The sequence below is a fragment of the Sander vitreus genome, chromosome 11, assembly GCF_031162955.1.
Source record: "Sander vitreus isolate 19-12246 chromosome 11, sanVit1, whole genome shotgun sequence".
Classification (NCBI taxonomy): domain Eukaryota; kingdom Metazoa; phylum Chordata; class Actinopteri; order Perciformes; family Percidae; genus Sander; species Sander vitreus.
The window spans coordinates 13254044-13273528 of record NC_135865.1 but is presented as its reverse complement, the minus strand read 5'-3'; the positions used below and the strand labels follow the sequence as shown (position 1 = coordinate 13273528).

Genomic DNA, 19485 nt, shown 5'->3' with positions numbered 1-19485 from the left:
CTTTACATACAGTAAATGTGTTTTTTGATTAATGGAAACAATTATAAATTATGTATGTATTATATATATATATATATATATAAACTCTAAAAATACCAATACTTGAATATCATTCTTTAATATCAGTGATGCATCATGCAGTCTTTTTGAACTACTCACACACCAGACAAAACTATTTGGCAGGGAAATAAAACACCAACTCCCACGAAAACTGTTTAATTGACTCCTCGAACATTTTTTACACATTTCCAGAAGAACAACACAAGTGCCAGATGACAAAAAATGAAGACAGATCCTGCACAAAATAAAAACACAGTGTATTTAAATAAAAAGGGTCACTAGTCTGAATCAAAAATGAATTGTCTAAATACGTTTAATGAATCAAGATGTATACAGGATAAGAAAGTGCTTCTCCCATAGAGATTGTGTTATTAAAATCACCTGCAAAGCATCTCTGTTTGTTTTACCGTTTCCGTTCTGATGATGACATTTTCCTCTCTGGAATACTCAAGAGGCGGTATAAGGCAGGACTGGTCAGCGCCACGATTGATGCCTTGGCATTATCTGGGAAGTGCATTTCAGGACCCAATAAGTCTACGATTTCCTTGGTTTTACATTCTGGTTTGGATGCAATGCTCCAGTAGTTTGTGTTATAGTTATGTTTACAAGGAATGTGACTATTTGGGAGTGGACCATAATGCTCAAAACACAAGCATTCCTTGTGCAATTTTTTATCGATGTATTGCTGTTTTAATCTCTTTTACATCAAATCAGTCCCAGGCCAGTAAGGTTTCTGAATGTGCACTGCACGACAGAAGAGTGCTTTTGTTGATTCCTATTTAACTTATTGGAGTGCTCAAAGGGGGAGAGTACTACATTTAAAGGAGGAAGTTTTGTTTTGAAGGCATCAGTGGCTATATGTGAAAGCTTGTTATTTAGTGGATATTTTGTGCATTATCACTCTATGCCATTGTAGCAGATGCAGTAAGAGATTTCAGACACACCATCCATTTATCTATCACAGATTACAGGATAAGAAGGCATTTCAAACCGAGCTTTGACCCGGCATCCAGCCCACAGTTTATACAGTAGGATTAATCAATATTTGACATCACAGACTATTAATAGTTATCAGCTTGAGGCTAGGCTGTTAAAAACAGTCTCTGTCCTGTATTGCAGCTATATGGTGCTTTACAAGTTACACACTTGACATGAACTGCAGCACTATGCAACCTCTATAACCCTATTTCAAAGTTTAAAGGGAGCAGAGCAAGTACAAAACTGCAAGGCAACAAAAAGACATTCAGAAGTTAATATTTTTTGTGCTACAGTCGCAAAAAAAACTGTTGGGCTTTTTTTCTTCTTTAAAATGCAGTAGCGTTGCTTCTGAGGCATTTCACAATAATATTCACAAAATACTACAGCAAACAAGTTGACTATAGACTATCTGTGTCAGCTCTGAGGCACCACTGCTAAATGTAAAATTCATATAAAAAAATCACAGGTGAATGGTGTTACGTGGTAATATGAATGATACAAAAACACTGTGACAGCAACTGGCTTGCTCAAATAAAGAGACACACAATAAGGATACTTGTACTGCTGAAATGTGAGGCTGTTAAAAGAGTTTGGAATGCGGTATATTAGTTAAAAAAGTATTGGAAATTAAACAGCAACCAGCCGACTGTGAACAGATAGCTGTTAGAATAATGTAACAGATTCACATACACTAGCAGTTTAAGGTGAGGCTTTTCAACCACCAACATTAATTATGAATGAATTAAGATCATACATTCCTCAATTGTCTAGTATATTTTGATACATTCAACTACTTATTTGCCTGTTTTCACATTTATTGTGCCAGCTCTCTCCCTGTGTGTCTGTAGATTGGTCAAGCCAGGCTGTGTCAGTGAAAGGCACTATAGAAATTACTGCATCACAACTAGACTGACACATACTACAACAAAAAACGGTCTAATACACTACTACATGACTTCTTTTGAATTTTTCCATGTCAGGTGAACATTCACCCATTGACAGAAACAGGGTTGGAGTAGACTTCACTTCAACTCATCTCAGTATATACATATGATATGTTTTAATAGTTCAATCAATTTGAAATGAATTAACTGAGTTTGTATCATTTTTATTTTGTTTGTGTTTAATTGGAAATTCCACTCTTCTACTCTAATTTATTAAACTGACTGAGGAAAAGTGGTAGTCACCCAACCAGATTTAAATCTTAGCCCCTTCACCAACCAAAAAAAGACACACACAAACACACGCACACATACAGTGATATCAGTGGCCCACCTATAATCTTATACTATTTCTTCCTCGCCAGAATCCAGGAAATACAGTGGTAGTTATTGAAGCCCCCTGTTATCCATCTACCCTGCATATGTACTGCAGACAATTACAAAAAGAAAAAAATGTTTTATTTAAGTGGCTGTTGCTAGTTGATTTTCTAAATCATGTGTGTCTCAAACAACAACATAATTAGCATAACAACATTTTTTTAAGAATTCAGTACAAAGTTAAACATCTACAACATCCATGACTGTCACTGGTTTATACTCACACTGAATAACTAGAACTGGATAATAGCCATACAAATAAAATAAAAACGGCAGTTCTATAATTTAGCCACTTTATGGTTAATTTGAGATTTAATCCCTTTAATGTCCACTCTTAAAAAATTGTTGGATTTGGTTCAAAGTAGAAAGTTTGTCCAATCATTTAATACATTCCTATATTCTAACAATCATACAACCCCTAAGGTTCACATATATTTACTTCCCACACACACACACACACACACACACACACACACACACACACACACACACACACACACACACACACACACACACACACACACACACACAAGAATGAACTCACATTTGCACAAACACACATACAGACACGTGCACACACAGCCCTACTCTGGGGCCTCACAGTAATTTAGCTCTGCAAAAGATAGAGCCTAACAGTGAGATTGCCACTTTGCTTGCCAGTAGTTGGTCTAGGCAGTCATGCGATCATTGCTGGTCTAGGAGGAGTTCAGCAGGTGGCTTAGGACTGCAAAAAGGAAGAAAAAAAAGGTCAGAACATTTCAGAATACTGTATGTGTTCGATCTGTGTGTTTGTATCTTCTTAAAATGCATTATATGTGTATTTATGTGTGTGTCCTACCTTGGGGATCTGCCTGAGCCTCTGCTGTATCCGCTTTGCGTGCAGCTTCTGGATCCGCTTCTAATCACAGAGATCGACAAAGTCAGATAGACACAAAAACACATCCAAATGAAGCCCATAAGTCATCACATGTCAGTTTAGATTTCACAAGCATTTAATTAACTGACCATAAATGATGTATGACAGTGAAAGCACCCAGGGGAGAGTTTCCGAGGATGTTAATATTTCTCGGCTATAATTGCTTATCACCACCATGAATTTATTTTTTCATTTTTTTCTGGTGTAAAACCTCAAAACTACTTGTTCATGTGCAGTCAAGCATGTCCATTTATTGTCAAAGGAGCAGCTCCAGCACTGTACTTACTGATTACATTGCTATTGACAATCCTCACTCACTACTGAGGGAGAATCATTCATATTCATAAAGACTAAATACATATATAATACTAAATATATATAGAAGTGATTTTTTTAAAATTCAAATTTAGAATATTTGATAAATACATGCTATTCATAGTCACAGTATAATCCTTATCCTGAAACTGACTTTTACCCTACATTGCTTAAGATGAAAGACCTTTTCCTCATGTTGACTGTAAATTCAAACTTTGCTGAATTGGTAGTATTGATATGCAGGATGTGTATGCGTTGACTGGAACTAACAACACTCTCTAAGGGATAAAGCTGAGTCTGCTATGTCTCAAAGAAAGACTGCTGACCTTCAGAACTTGTAATATTCAGACCAAACGTCACACACACACACACACACACACACACACACACACACACACACACACACACACACACCACCTATGTCTCACTGGAGCTTGGCAAAGGCAAAGTGTTACTAAAGATGCTATCTTAAATCAAGACTGAGATTCTGCAATGGTCCAAGTCAACCATATGCAGTACTCACTTATGCTGCACCAAATAGCAATAGAAAAACAACACAATATTGCCTTGCAGATCATTGTTCAAGAAACTAGAGTCTAAAGGAATTGCTTTAATAAGTGCCATAATAAAGCAAATATTAAGCCTTGTGTGCAACAGTTAGGTATCATGTTTTTTTCCCAGTTAGTTAATTAATCAGCAAGATAATTACCCTGTCTATTTTTGAAGCACAGCTTTTTCTGCTGAAAGGTGAAGTATCCAACGACTGCTCCCACTACAGCCACACCAATTGCAACTAGGATGCCTACTAATGGGCTGGAGCTGGCCTCTGTAGGAAACAAACAAATACAAAGATAATTGCATCAGAGCTGCAAATGTATAGTCAACTTTGTCAATATCATTTGAAAACAAAAAACAAAAAACAAACATTTAAACTCTAAACATATTACTTTGAGCATGTTTTATTATACAGAAATGACTGCACTGGTCTAACATCTGTCAGCGTAACAGCTACTTAAAGAGATTGTAATGTTCAGTATCAACACTGGGTGCCATTTTGCAGTTGAAATAATTGAGCAGTGAGGCTCAATGACATGACATAATGTGTGCGTGTGAGAGAGATATATCATGTAGTCGTAGCATTTTCTGATCCCACTTCATTCGCCTACCTAACAATCTAGACCCCTAAAAGCATTCAGCCTATACATAGGCTAACCTATAAATATATATATAAACTAAAGATTTAACAACAAATGGCAGGCGTCTACACTACATGTACTTTGTGATAATGGATTGTATACTGTAAAATTGTCCTATATTATTGTTTTTCCTCATTGCATCTCTAAAAGTAGCTCTTTATTGCCCCTTAGTGGATTCAGTCAACAAAGACTAATAACGGCAAAATAAGTGGCAAAAGAGAGAAAGGATGGAAGGATGTTGGGGTGTGGTGGGTGAGTCAGCAACTTAAGCACACAAGAAAGAATGAAAGAGTTCAGTAAATCTAGTGATAAACAAAAGGTGAGAATAACAAGGGACAGATATTAGTCAGAGAACTTGCGTGACTCAAGATAAATAAATAAAAAAGGAATGAGTCAGTGAAATTAAGTGGAATAAAATCAGAGAAGGCAGTGAGTCAGTACAAGGCAGGAAAGGTGGGTAGACACGGACAAGTATGAACATGCATATGCACTAATGCAGGACAAACACCATGGACACACCAGTTTATTTGGTGCAAAAAGGCTGCATGAATACACACACCCACACACACATACAGTGTACATACAAACATAAAGAGATAAACTGACAGACAAGATGCACTATGGAAAACACAAATTAATGGGGACCATATGTGGTCAGCAACCACAACCCCTATCACATTACTGAAAGATACAACGCTGAGGTCAGAGGAAAATCTACAGTAGAGTTTGTCAATATAGCTAAAAGTTAGACTTGTACAATGTGATGATCTAAACAAACTGATCTATGACTTGTAATACTTAGACAGATTATTGTATATATCATAGATAAGAAATATAATTGGAAAGAGGTGTTCTGACTATCATTAAACATCCATAGCTACACATTTCAGCTCTGGCGACTTAAGGCTGCATTCACACCAGCAACAACACTTACACCTCACTACGTGCCGGCATTTGTAATGCCCACTTATTCTGCACTTTATGTAGCATTTTGTATTCTGTATTCGTGTACTGTATTGAATGTGAAACTATTTGTTGTCTTGCACGCCTACACTTTTCTTGGCTAGGTCGTCGTTGCAAATGAGAACATATTCTCAACGGCCTACCTGGTTAAATAAAGGTTAAATAAAAAATAAAAAATAAAAAAAATAAAAAGTGGATCCAGCGATTTGCCGCTGGGTGGTGTGGCGGTGTGGGAGACGCTGCTTTGTTGTTGAAGGAAACATTCAGCTGTTACACAAACTCCTGGGCAGTTCAGTTCTTGTGTTTCGTTTTTTTTACCCTCATAGTGTTTTGAAACTTTTTTGTGGCAGCGATAGAGGCAGTAATGTTTCCTGTTTACTGTACGGGACTCTCACACTGCCTCAAAGCCGCCAAGTTTGACCGCTGGTTACATGATTGGCCACCGCAACGTGCCGTCAGGCTGCGTTTCTCCAAAAGTTGAGCCACCGCCGCAGCCTAAACGCACTACCCCAAATTCAAAATGAATATAAAGACCTGCATTTTCACCACCCTGTCTGAAAGCCGACACAGGCAATGAATGTATGCTAAAAACTTTTAATGATTTGGATAAATTATGCCAATTTAAGATACAACCACCCCATTTGCCTCCTTAGCCTGGAGTTCATTATTCATTCAAAGATACTTATTGAAGTTTAAAGGAAAGTTCGGAAAATGTCATGCAGCAGCTGCAACAACAACACACCAAGGCTCTTTGCGATACACAAGAAAATAGGGCAATGCTTATGCATGTTTGGGGCAGTGCATGGGTGGGTGGGATAATGTGTTAATGTGTTAAAGTAAAGAGAAGAAGGATTAACTCACCGTTGGGTTTAGGTTTGTCTGCTGTTTAGAACAGAGAGCACACAAATACAGTTAACAACATGAAACTGAACCATTTACAAACTGGTTTAACACTATGGGAGTTACATTAATGTGACACAAGGAACGGTTTATTTAAACATGCACCTGTATCTGTATCCCTACTGTATCTGTTTGAGAGTCAAGAACGGGAGTTACGTCCAAGCTTGAGAAGTAGCACCTTTGACAGATGTAGCGCAACTGCACTTGAGAATTCAAGGGAAAATACTCAGAAGACCAGTTTCGAACATTGTTTGAACTAAAACAATAGGGGAGAGGCTTTTTTCCGCTGAGTCTTGTATCCTTTTTGTATTGTCAGAGGAATGCCAGTAATATCCTGTGTGCTTCACCAGTTTCTCGAACTACATGAGCCCTACTACTAGCCCTACTACGGCTGCTATGGCTGTAAAGCTATTTATATGACTGGGATTTGGACTGCAGATGACGTGATGTGATTATTTTTGTTGTTATTATACATATTTTTGACAATGAACACAAAAAAGTCTTACCATCTCCTATGGCGCCAGCAACATGTGCTAAAAAGAAAGAAAGAAAAGAAAGACGAGTAATTAAAGGAGGATGGGGATAAAGGATAAGGCATTATCATTCCAAGTTTAAATGGGTTAATAATGCATGTAAAGCACAGACAACAGAGAACAAAAAGGGAGGAGCAAGACTATTCACTCACTCACACACACACACACACACACACACACACACACACACACACACACACACACACACACACACACACTGCATGAAATGTCCCTTGTGTACACTCATAGAGACACCTTTATAATATCAGAGCAATAACATATCTGTGAGAGACACACACCCTCTATGTCTTTCTCTCTGATCTTTGATTCGATCCATATGCAAAACTACCCTGTTATCTCCTTCTGTGCTGCCTGTCTTTATACGCCTGTGACATCATGGCTGCCCTCTACCTGCTTCAACATGACAAAGCCACTAATAACAGAGCACTAAAAGAAGAGTGCCTTTCACTAGATTAAAATAATTATACGGACAAAGATGAATCAGCTTTCTGATGGGGAATAAAGGGTGAACGCTGCGAGAAATCAGCGCTAAAGTGTTGCTGTCAAATTGCTCTGTGGCTAGTGAATAAGCTTTCTCGACCCAGGAGAAAAAACGGGTCAATTTGTTCTCTTGTCATGGGAAGAGAGCTCATAAAATTAGAACAGCATTCTTGCAGTATATAGATCCACCAGTAGATGTCTAAAAGCATGTTGTATGAGGCGTTGTCTTGACGTGGTACGAACCATTTGGAAGAGTTACTTTGTAGTTTTCATGCCAGACTAAAGCCAGTTACACCAGGTGCATAAATATGACAAAAGCAAGAACAACTTAGAGTTACAGATAATGCTGAATGGTGAGATTAGCCTGTTTTGGCTCAATGCACAAATATCTATCAATTAGGTAGTACAGGAAGCACAACGGTGATGACTGGTCTAACTAATTCATGTTGTTGTAATTTCTATATTTATTAAGTCACTAAGTTTAGGCTTATAGCTCAAAGTATAAAACTCCTTTATGTAAGAGGTGTTATTCCTTATAGTTGAGATCGTTCTGATCCCCAAGACATCCAGTTACTGCGGGGTTAATCTCACCGTTCCACATAGTTGCAAACAGCGTGCAGAGTGATAAAAAAGGCATATATGAGATTGTGGTGACTAGAAAAGATAGTACAATTCCACTCAAACTGAACTATGTCTTTACCAGTGTCTGTTTGTATTGCTAACTGTGTACCCAAAGGTTCTTGTGCATCCTACGTTTTGGTTATTGGTTACAATGACGATATCAACAGTAATTGTCATAAGAAGTTACTAACCTCCAGAACGGCTCCGTCCTTGGCTGTTCACTGCATTCTCTCCTCCTGCCAGAGCATCTTCCAGGTTAAATCTTACATCTGAAAAAACAATATCATTGGTGACAGGAATGTAATATCAATCCCCCTAGGGGAAATTCACTTTTCAGTGTCCCGCCCAAGAGGGATATATTCCAGATGTTCACCAAAAACATGTAATCTCTTTAACACACTATACTACGCCGTTGCATGTTGAACTATTTAATGATAATATCAGCCATCATGGAAGCTTTCAGTCCCTAATGGCCCCTAGAGTGAATACCCTGCAGAGGTGTCCTCGATAAGGATTCTGAAACACTACCTGTTGCAAGGGTGTGACAGAGATCTTGTGAACTAGTGTTGACTTAGATTAAGGCATATTATCTGCCAGAAACAATACCATACCCTGACTCCATATAATTAGGGAAAACCCAAGTGACTAATACAACAGTTTTAGGCTGGGCAGGGCGAGGTAGGATCGGTGAATTATTTTAGATAGAACCTCAGGGGCACAATTATCCATTGAGCTATTTTTTCATCTAAAACTAATCCTGACATTAAATCACAGTTAGTAAGCATTGTGCTCACTTTGTAAAGCACCATTTGTCACACATGAATGTTAAATAATCAAACCATATTTTGAGCCAAGTTTTACTCCAATACTATAATTCTCCTGCTTTCATTTCTATCTATTTCTTCTTTTATACTTCTCTGACAAAGAACAGAGACATGGTTTGATGCAATTACAAAAGCAGAAATGGTGTTTTCTCATCTCTCTCTCTCTCTCTCTCTCTCTCTCTCTCTCTCTCTCTCTCTCTCTCTCCCGTTATCTCTTTTCTTTTTGCTTTTACATCTCACTCTGCCTTTGCCACTTTCCCTCCCTCCCTTTTACCTTCTCCTTTCTCTCCTCTCCTTTTCCTTCCTTCTTTCTCCTATCCTCCTTTCCATTTCTCAATTCTTTTCCTCTTGTGACCACCGTGCAAGAATGTTTCTCTGCCATTTATCACATGGAAGAAACCTTCTACAGCAACTGATTAATGAGGTAAAATTGTTTGCGCCAAAATCCCACCTCATAACCTTCCTAAGTTGGTAACAAAAGCACATCTGTTTCCCATTAATTTGTTCAGAAAATGGGGAGTTGCAGCAAAATTATATATTATATCTCATGAAAGCAGGACATGTATATGATCTTAAATGACTGATAACACAAAATGACTGTAACAACAATACTTTCATGGGTATGCCTGGGGTCAAATGGTGACACAATGGAGATTTAATATGTGTTGACATATTGTAGTAGGTTCAGAGTTTGAGGGAAATACACGACAGTCAGATTAGCTCAAACACAATCCATACAGACTTCAAAATGTCTCTCTTTAAATACAACTGCTGATACTGTTCTGTGATTTCCAAGCTATTTCCAACTCACAATAATGTCATGTAATGCTCCTACAGTATGTAATATTTCAACATTTCCATCTGTCCCAAGCGTCAATTAAACGTTAGTTCCTGCGTATTCATTGTTACCTTAGTCACTAACATACGTGGCTTTTTATTATGTTGTCCTGAAGTTCTCAGTTCTCTTGTATAATGAAAACAGCTTCTGAGTCATACACACAAGCAATTATTTGTGGTGTGCCTTAGTAATTTGTTTAACTGTGTGATGGCTCCAGAAAGATTGAGGTTTATATAATGTGGCTTTGGAAATTGCATAAATGAAATGAAAAATATATTTTTACCTGCATTCACCTTAGCAACAATCTCCTCTGTAACTGTTGGCAAAGACAAAGAACAGAGACATGGTTTGATGCAATTACAAAAGCAGAAATGGTGTTTTCTCATCTCTCTCTCTCTCTCTCTCTCTCTCTCTCTCTCTCTCTCTCTCTCTCTCTCTCTCTCTCTCTCGCTAGTTAAAAAATAAGCCAAATTAATGCATCTTAAATCATATAAGCACCCAAAGTTGTAACAGCTTTCTAAAAGTGTTCACAAAAGAGAATATGTGAATGTCTAATTTCTCTATATTGCACTGCATATTATGTATATATTAATTAAGGCATCACACACTTTGAATATAGGAGATGTATCATGACTTAAAAAGTATGTTGATACCATGACACAACCTGACATGTTAATTAGACAGGATGTACCAGAACAAAGTTTTACAAACATGTTTGTAGAGGTGAGCTCATGTACAGAATACATGTGTTCAGCTTTCTCTACAACTCATCTTTATATCTGTGTACTTTTATTTCACACCTACAAATTACACACTCTATCCAAAATGCCGTAGAATGTAGCAATTTATAAGTTCTTACCCACTCCCAAGAAAAAACACGGAAACAAGCATGGGAATTCTTGCTTTCACGAATTACTGTATATCAGTGGCACCAGGAGCCTTTTTGCCTTATTTTCCAAAGTGTGCATAATATGTACCAGAGCATCTATATTCTTACTTGTGGGGACAAGGACCTCCACTTGTGGTACTACATTTTCATCACCAGCTGGATCAGTAAGTGTTTCCTCATCTGCTACAGCTGGATCTGCTGCTGGTGTGGCTTTAGGTCCACTCTATTAAAAAATGTATTATATAGCATATAAACATGTTGTAAGGACACATTAACTCTTGAATAATATCCGTGTAGACTTTCTAACACTGCTACTGACCTCCTCCTGAGCAGGTGTTGCACCAATGCTTGAGGTAGCTTCCTCCTCTCCATTAGCTGTTGGTTCCTCAGCCTTTGGATCCTTAACCTCTGGATCAGCTGCAGGCTCTGGACAGGAGAGTGAAACAGAGGGAAGGGCTAGTATTAGATCATTGACATGTTTTTATCATTCATTTACCCAAAGTGTTGACATGGACTGTGATGGCTTGTTTTATTGCACTGTTAAAAAGAGGTTGAAAAAGTAGTGTGCCACACCTTTGCACATTGACTAGGTGAATGGAAGGAGTAGGTAATACATAGAAAGGGGAAATTCAAGGAAGAATTGCAAAACTTGATTGACTGAAATCTTTGTTTAAACAGGGAAGGCCATGTGCAAATGGAGAACTTAGGTACTAAGGCCTTATTTATGTTAGTATTTAATTTGTGTCAGAGTGTGTTTGTGTTTTTTTTTTTTTTTTTTTTACTTCGATTTCACTGTATTTCATTTTCAGTGTGCATATTTGAACACTTAGTAATCACCTTGTGTTGCAGCTGCTTCTGCCTCAGTGTCTGCTCGTTCTGGTTCTGGTTCCTCAGGGGCAGGTGTCGCTGGTTCTGCGTCTTCAACCGCAGGAGTCACTGGTTCATCGGCTCCATCTTCATGGTCAGCAGCGGGCTCGGGCTCGGGCTCGGGCTCGGGCTCAAGCTCAGGCTCGGACTCGGACTCGGACTCGGGCTCGGGCTCGGACTCGGACTCGGACTCGGACTCGGGCTCGGGCTCGGGCTCGGGCTCGGGCTCGGGCTCAGGATCAGTCGGTATTTCCTATATTCAGCACACAATATACATCTTATACATTCATATAATGATCCAGAAAAACTAATCTCTAAACATTTATAGTTCAGAAGGCCCTCCTGTAGTTGGGTGGTTTTAGGATAACTTCTGCTTATTTGTTAGTGCTTCACCATCTCTTGTACTAAGCACAACTGGCTTGCAAACTGGAGCTATGCTGAAATACAAAACCCAAAAGTCAGTCTGAAAGGGCAGACACAGCGGTGCGAATACACTTCAAGCCAATAACATAATGCTACATAAAACTTTTTAATATCCAACTAAGAAGTAACATGACACGTTTTTCAGCCATTTGATACGTCTCAGATTATCAAATAACTGCCTAAGGATTTAGAACTAGATTTTCTCCAGACTTCAGTGAGCTTGATTACATAATGCGCAGAGGCACTGTTACCCAGAAACACTGAATAACTCAGGTGGCCTAGCGCTGGACAGGATTTATAGATAAGATAAGATAAAATAACACTTTATTGTCTGTTCTTGCAAAAGCATTAAAACATCTTTAAGGTCACACTCCAGTAATCACCAACAAGACATGATACAGATTATTTATGTATTATGTATATATTGTGTCAGTACTGTGGTTTTTAAAGGGCTTAACCCTTTGAGTTGTGCTCCTGGCTATGCAAGATAAGAGTTTGGAATAAGGATGAGGTCTAAAGGCAATAAAAGTTTGCAATGTTACAGTAACACAGACTGAAAATAACTATTTACTATATAACTATATTCACCTTTACATTATTGACGACATTAGTCAGACCTGCACTTACAGTACGTCACTTTTTTAGGTATCTGTTTTTCAAGACCAGTTGTAAGTAGAGATGTATCGGCTCCGATACTGCCTCAAACGCTGGTATCGGTATCGGAAAGTACTGGAGTTTATGCACCGATCCGATACCACGTAATAAAGCCCTAAAGAAAATCTACATTAAAGTAGTTTATTTATGTTCTTTTTCCGTTATAACTGACTGTCAAACTGCATAAATAAAGAAAGTTCTGTGGCGTTCATGTTTCACAAAGAGTTTAACCAGAGCCAGACCAACAGCAAAGATAGAAATAATATCACATCCATACAGGGATAGTAGTATACAGCTGTTAAAACATAATAAAATATATGACACTGATACTGGTATCGGCTCGGTACTCGGTATCAGCCGATACGCAAGTTCAGGTATCGGAATCGATATCGGGAAGCAAAAAATGGTATCGGACCATCTCTAGTTGTAAGTATAAAACAATTGAATTAGTCAGTAGGCTACATGACAGGATACCTCTACTCAGATAAAAGACAAATGAACAAAATAAATAAACAATCAAACAAAACAAAATATTCTTATTCTTTACCTCGGCTGTATGGTCAGTTTCATCTTCTTCATTGACCTCTGGTGCTGCATCTGCTTCAGGGGCCGGGGTCTCAAGAGCTGCTGCCTCCTCTGTTGGGGCTACATCATCTACACAGAGATGTGTAAAGAGAGAAATCATGACAATAATTAAATACAGAGCACCCATACAGTGATATACTGACTACTGACACATCAATTTAAAAAGTGGGAAAAATAAAGGGCTGTCCTGAAACCCTGGTGCTTCAACAACAAAACTGACTTCTTATGCCTTTGGAGGCTTAAACTTGACAACACAACATCCAAAACAGGCTGTATTGACCATTATTTCATGCCCTCTCTATTCACAAACAAATAAGAGTAAATAGTATAACTTAAAATAGAACCAATAGAATGTAAGACTGGTAGTGCTTAGTGTAACCATTGGTAATTAAAAGCAGCATGCCCTTATTCCATCTGTTGTAATTTAAAACCATTAAAGTAATCTGTCTGAATGGTTCTTAAGATGTTGTAGATTCAACACATTCTCTTACACAACTATCACGAACAACACACACACACACACACACACACACACACACACACACACACACACACACACACACACAAATACGCAGAGCCACACCCTACTCTGATTGGTCCCTGATGTGAACGCTCCAGCCACAACTGGTTGACAGACGCATCGATCACGTCTCACCTGCCTCAAAATCTCTCGACTCGACCTCAGTACTGGCATTGCAACTCTGTACTAATGAGAAAATACAAAGCACATGTCTTTGTCATTCTGTGTGTGAGATGAGCATGGTGATTGTGTGTGTTTGAGCCAGTGCTGTGAAATTCCCCAGTTACACGTGAGAAGCTGAAACAGCAAAACTGTGCTCTGACTTGAGCATTCTTTGCTCTGCTGATTTCAGCAGCACCCTGATGCTGGTTCATCGGAGCAGTACCTTCTTCCAAATACGAGTACCAACCATTAAATAAAAGATATAATCATTTAGAAATGATGGTATTAGTGATGCTGTGCTGTCTGTTGGCAAAACTGTATTTAGAATGGATTGAAAAAGTTGATGAAAATTTACAGGAAGGCAGGACGGGTGCCAAAACACTACTAGAAAATTAGACATACATGTATATTAATACGAGTCGTGAGGTTTTACTGCTCAGTATCACAAATCTCTTCCTTAACATGCTCAAAAAAAATAATTATTCAACAGTTGCTCATTGACAAGCAAATTTCAAGTTTGCCAAGTGAGATTGTTTTCAGAATCGCACAAATCCATACACACGCAAGTAAGTGTGCACAAGCATGGCTTAACACACACTATACATGCACTCATGTACAGAAACATGAATGTAAGACATGCACAGGTGCATGGTTAAAAATAAAAAAATAAAAAGCACTCTTTGTTTCTCTCAATCCCTGTTTCTCCAGTGAATGTCACTGTACAAGCTTAGCATTCAAGTTAAACAATAATCAGTGCCATCAATGGTTTCTTAAGAATCAAACAGCATTCCGAGTTGGATAAATACATGTATGTGCAAATGTGGTGCTTGCGTGGGTGTTTCTATTTCACAATCTTACGACTTCCTCGGAAATCACTGCCTAAATCAAACGTACCGTGGCACGACATTGAACCTGTTGAATTGTATGAACTTTTAACTCACATTTTATTGTTTATTTTCAGACCAGGGTCTCTGTTAATGTGTGTATATGTATTTATGTTTTCGTTAACAGTAAATGTGGAAATAAGTGGGCACATTTTTTTAATGACATTGTGCCTATATGAACGTGAGTGTGAGATATGTGGCTCTCATGTAACACATAGTGTGTGTGTGTGTGTGTGTGTGTGTGTGTGTGTGAGAGAGAGACTGCCCCCCATACAAACTGTATTTCTCTTGCCACTCTATAGAACATTCTGTTCCCATCTATCAGTTTGCCACTTCCTCTAACTACAACCGCTACAAACTCCTATACAGACCCCCACCCACCAACACACACATGCATGCGCACACACATGTGCGTGTCTGCGTGCATATAAACTCATTAAAACACCTTTTCCTTTCAGTCCAAACATACAAACAACCACATGTCCACACACACGTGAGGCAAGTTAACTTTCACTCTCACACTGAGTAAGTGCTGTCCTGTTTTGTGTTAGCGCAGCAGTGAAACAAATTGTTGCACATCCAAACCTCTCTCCCTCCTGCTCTTGCTTTGTTTTTGATTTTAGGACTGTCTCCCCCCTTTCCTCTCTCTGTCTCTCTCCCAAACTCACTTTGTTTCTCTGCCACTGCTTTCCCTTGAGGCTGATGAGTCATCTGTGTGTCTCTGACATGGCTGCACGCTATTGTATGAGGCTGTACAGCATGTGGAGTATTAAAATGCAAAAAGGTCCCCCAGAGGAAGACTCTTAAATCAAACCTGTTTACACACGTGGGAAAATACTGTCAGTAACATTATGTTATTTTGGAAAACTAATAAAGTGGTTTGATCGATCGATACGTACACTCCATGGCCACTTTATCAGGTACAACTATACTGTACATGTACCATCGGATGCAATCCAATACAACAGCTCTGCCACATATTCTATATTAAACATATAGCCTAGTTAAACGTATAGCTCTCTGACAGTAGCAATCAAAACATTGAAAATTATTGAAAGGTCAAATGTATGCCTGAGCTGTTGAATTGTACAGGTGTAGCTCATAAAGCGTAGATATCTCTCTGTTGAATCATTTGATAGAGAAAACAATTTGAGATTTGACCTTCGAATAGACAAACATATAGCCGACCCGGAAAAGTTGTTAAATTAATGGTTCAAACATTGTGGGAAATGCGCTTTCTTGCTAAGTGTTAGGTACAAAGTGTTGGATACAAAGATACATATGGGGCATCCTCAGCTTTTGCAAGAGTTGTTTACTGGCAACAGGTAAAAACAAAATCACAATCGCAATCACAATGTGGCACCAATTGCGATTAAAACGAAATACACGTACATAGTAAAACTGTAAGCACTATCAGCAAGTTACATCATGTTGTTGGTGAGCTACTATGACAACAGCCAATACTGTGTGAAGAATGCACTTGAAGTGTTATGTTTTAAACGCTTCATGGAAATTTTAGGGCTGTAATGGTGTTTGATGCCGGTGCCACTGTTTTGATATCCCACGGGTGATACATGATGAAACTGTTCACCATGGCACCTAGTGACATTTCTTGGTAAGCCTGATAATAAAAAACTGAAAATATTTCTAATTTCCGTCATGTTCACCTTTTGTTTTGAATTTAGAAAAAAACAAATAAGGGAATCTTTTTCTTCTAAATCACTGCACTTTTAGTTATGAAACACACAGTCCACATTACATAAAATGGAGTCTGAGGCATGTTATTAATGCCAAAAGGAAGAGGAACTTAATTTTCCAACTCATTTGGTTTCTGGCGTGAGTTTGTGTGAGATTACCTGTGTGTGGTTCAACGAGTAATATTGCATGTACATACACCAATAAGCCTTGCCCCGTAACAGTATACCAGAAACTGTGTGTGTGTGTGTGTGTGTGTCTCAGGTGATATAACAACACTTTCACTGCACATTGTTTTGTCAGGTATGATTCTATTGTGTGTTTGTAGGACAGAAAGTGCTGTTTACCCAATTATGCACATCTTTAAACTGCCCCCATGGGAGCAGAGAGAGTGTGTGTGCATGTGCATGTGTGTCTTTCATTAAAAGAGTGATTTATGTGTTGGTAGTTAAAAATGTAAACACACACACACACACACACACACACACACACACACACACACACACACACACACACACACACACCTGGCACACATCACACAGCTCTTTTTGCTTTCATCTGCCTCTAACACACACATATGCTCTATAACTGAATCATACTACACACACTCACATTAATGAAGCACTCACATACTCCCACATGTCCTGTACATTAAAGTCATACCCCACACACACCCACATACTCTTTCACACTCACACACACACACACACATACACACACACATGCTGAGGGCCCTGGGGGAGAGGAAGGCGCTGAAACTAGTTGTGTTGTTGGGTGTTGTCTACAGCTGGAGCTGGATCTAGTTACTGAGACACTCCCTATCCTTCACTTCTATAGCTTACACACACTGTGAATGATGTGCACACATGCGACTGACCTAACAATCCATAATTTTCAGCGAGCAAACACCCATGGATATTTCCTGTGTCACAGTACACCAGAACCCATTGGGTTTACAGTGAGGTTACAGTTCAGCATTAGAAAAAAGTGTGTGTGTGTGTGTGTGTGTGTGTGTGTGTAAGGGTGATTCCTCTCTGGTGGTTTGTTCGTTCGTTAATAAAACGTGAACCGGTAGAGTGAGATTACACTAGATCATATCCAAGCAAAGCCAACGTTTTTCAACTGAAATGTTGTTTGCATAATGATGATGAAGCTCACTGTTGCTCTGACTATCTTTCTCACTCTTTCCGTCCTTGTACATCTCTCTGTTTTCCCTCTAAATCTGCTACAACATTTCTCTTTTATCTTCTTCCAACATTTCCCAAACTTTCCCTCCATCTTTCCCATTGTCTGTGCTTTTCTCAATGCTTACTTTCTCTCCCTCTGAGTTTTATTGCTCGTTTGAACAATCTGAAATCATTGCATGCTCCGCAGGGAAGGGTAGGGGCCCATGGGCCAGCTGAAGAATAAGGAAGAGGAAGGAGAGAGCAAATAATGAAGAATGATGGTATAGAGAATAAAATGAGAGGGAGGAAGAGAGGTAGAGAGACTTGTGACTTTAAAAAAAAGCATCAGGGATCAAATAAACAGATAAAAAGAGGAGTTAGGAGGGGTGAAAGAGAGAAAAAAGAGGGACATACTTATGTAAGGATAATGGGCCCACCACACCCCAGTGGGACAAAACTCATGTCCAAAAATATATGGCCACATTACATGACACACCTATTTCACTGATAATGTCTGGGCTGCAGGTCCATGAACAATCCATACAGACGAAGAGGACAGAGCTGCTTTTATTCATTCAGTCAGAACTGAGTAAACCAAGTCGATTACAGCTAAAGGTGAATTGAATTGACATTCCGACAGGGAGGCAGACAGGCTGGCAAAAGAGACAAGAGGAAATTGCACTCGCACAGACACATATGAGACAAACGGAAGAAGAAGAGGAGAGAAAATGCAGGAGAGAAATATATAGGTTAAAGCCAGAGGGATATGGATGAGGGAAAAAGAGACAGTGAGATGAAGATGACCAACACACAGACAGAAGGCAGAAGACATATCAAGATAGACAGACAGACATGATAGGGATGGATAGATAGATAGATAGATAGATAGATAGATAGATAGATAGATAGATAGATAGATAGATAGATAGATAGATAGATAGATACTAATGTGCGTGCAAACAAAAACATCTACATTCAGCTGAAGGCTGGGCAGAATTAATTGGAAAATAAATCATTACCTTGTGCCTTGGCGCTTGCCGCCAGCAGGCTTCCTAATAGCAGAATCCACAGGTATGACATCATGGGAACACGGTGTTCTGGCTGCGATTGAACCGGGGCTCAGACTCTCTTTCCTCGGCCTTCCAACAGGTCAATTAACCGGCTTGAAGGTTTCAGGTGGACCTGGGGGGCGTGCGTGTCGGTGTGCCGGTGCGTTCTTGCGCTACGGATCAAACCCGTGGTGTCTCCAAAGGTGCTCAGATGCTCGGCTCAGTGCGCGCCGCCGCGGATCCTTTTGTCTGGATTTGAAGAGAGAAGGTCCAGTCTTTATTAAGGTGGGCGGGTCTCTTCTCTCAAATACAGGCAGGCAGGCGGACAGAAGGGCTGTGTACGGTGCTGCTGTGAAGGCATTACTTACCCTCTAATGGGTGTTTTTACCATTACCATTCCGATGCTATGACTGTTATCAACAATTTGGTACGCGTCTTTATCAACATAATCATCAACATTAGTGCCAGAAAAAGCTCATTTATGCAGGACAATATTCCAGTCCTCGCCCTTTTAGATTACTGAGATGAAATTGTAATCGTGCCCCTTTCATTTTAGTCCATAACTGACAGGATCCATCCATCCTGTTAAAAAAAAAGTCTCAAAAATATCTCCCCTATCAGCATGTC

At 39.1% G+C, this 19485-nt stretch overlaps 1 protein-coding gene across 1 annotated transcript; it reads right to left on the bottom strand.

The window, feature by feature from the left end:
* Nucleotides 1-200: 200 nt before the first annotated feature.
* On the bottom strand, nt 201-19127 carry LOC144525145 (uncharacterized). Its single transcript, XM_078261688.1, has 12 exons — nt 18829-19127; nt 13345-13451; nt 11691-11973; nt 11173-11279; nt 10962-11076; nt 10248-10280; nt 8494-8571; nt 7154-7180; nt 6609-6629; nt 4298-4414; nt 3196-3255; nt 201-3081 (listed from the first exon to the last, which is right to left on the bottom strand). The coding sequence occupies exons 1-12, from the start codon at nt 18890-18892 to the stop codon at nt 3053-3055; spliced, it is 1041 nt and encodes a 346-aa protein (XP_078117814.1). The 5' UTR covers nt 18893-19127; the 3' UTR covers nt 201-3052.
* Between the last annotated feature and the right edge of the window lie 358 nt (nt 19128-19485).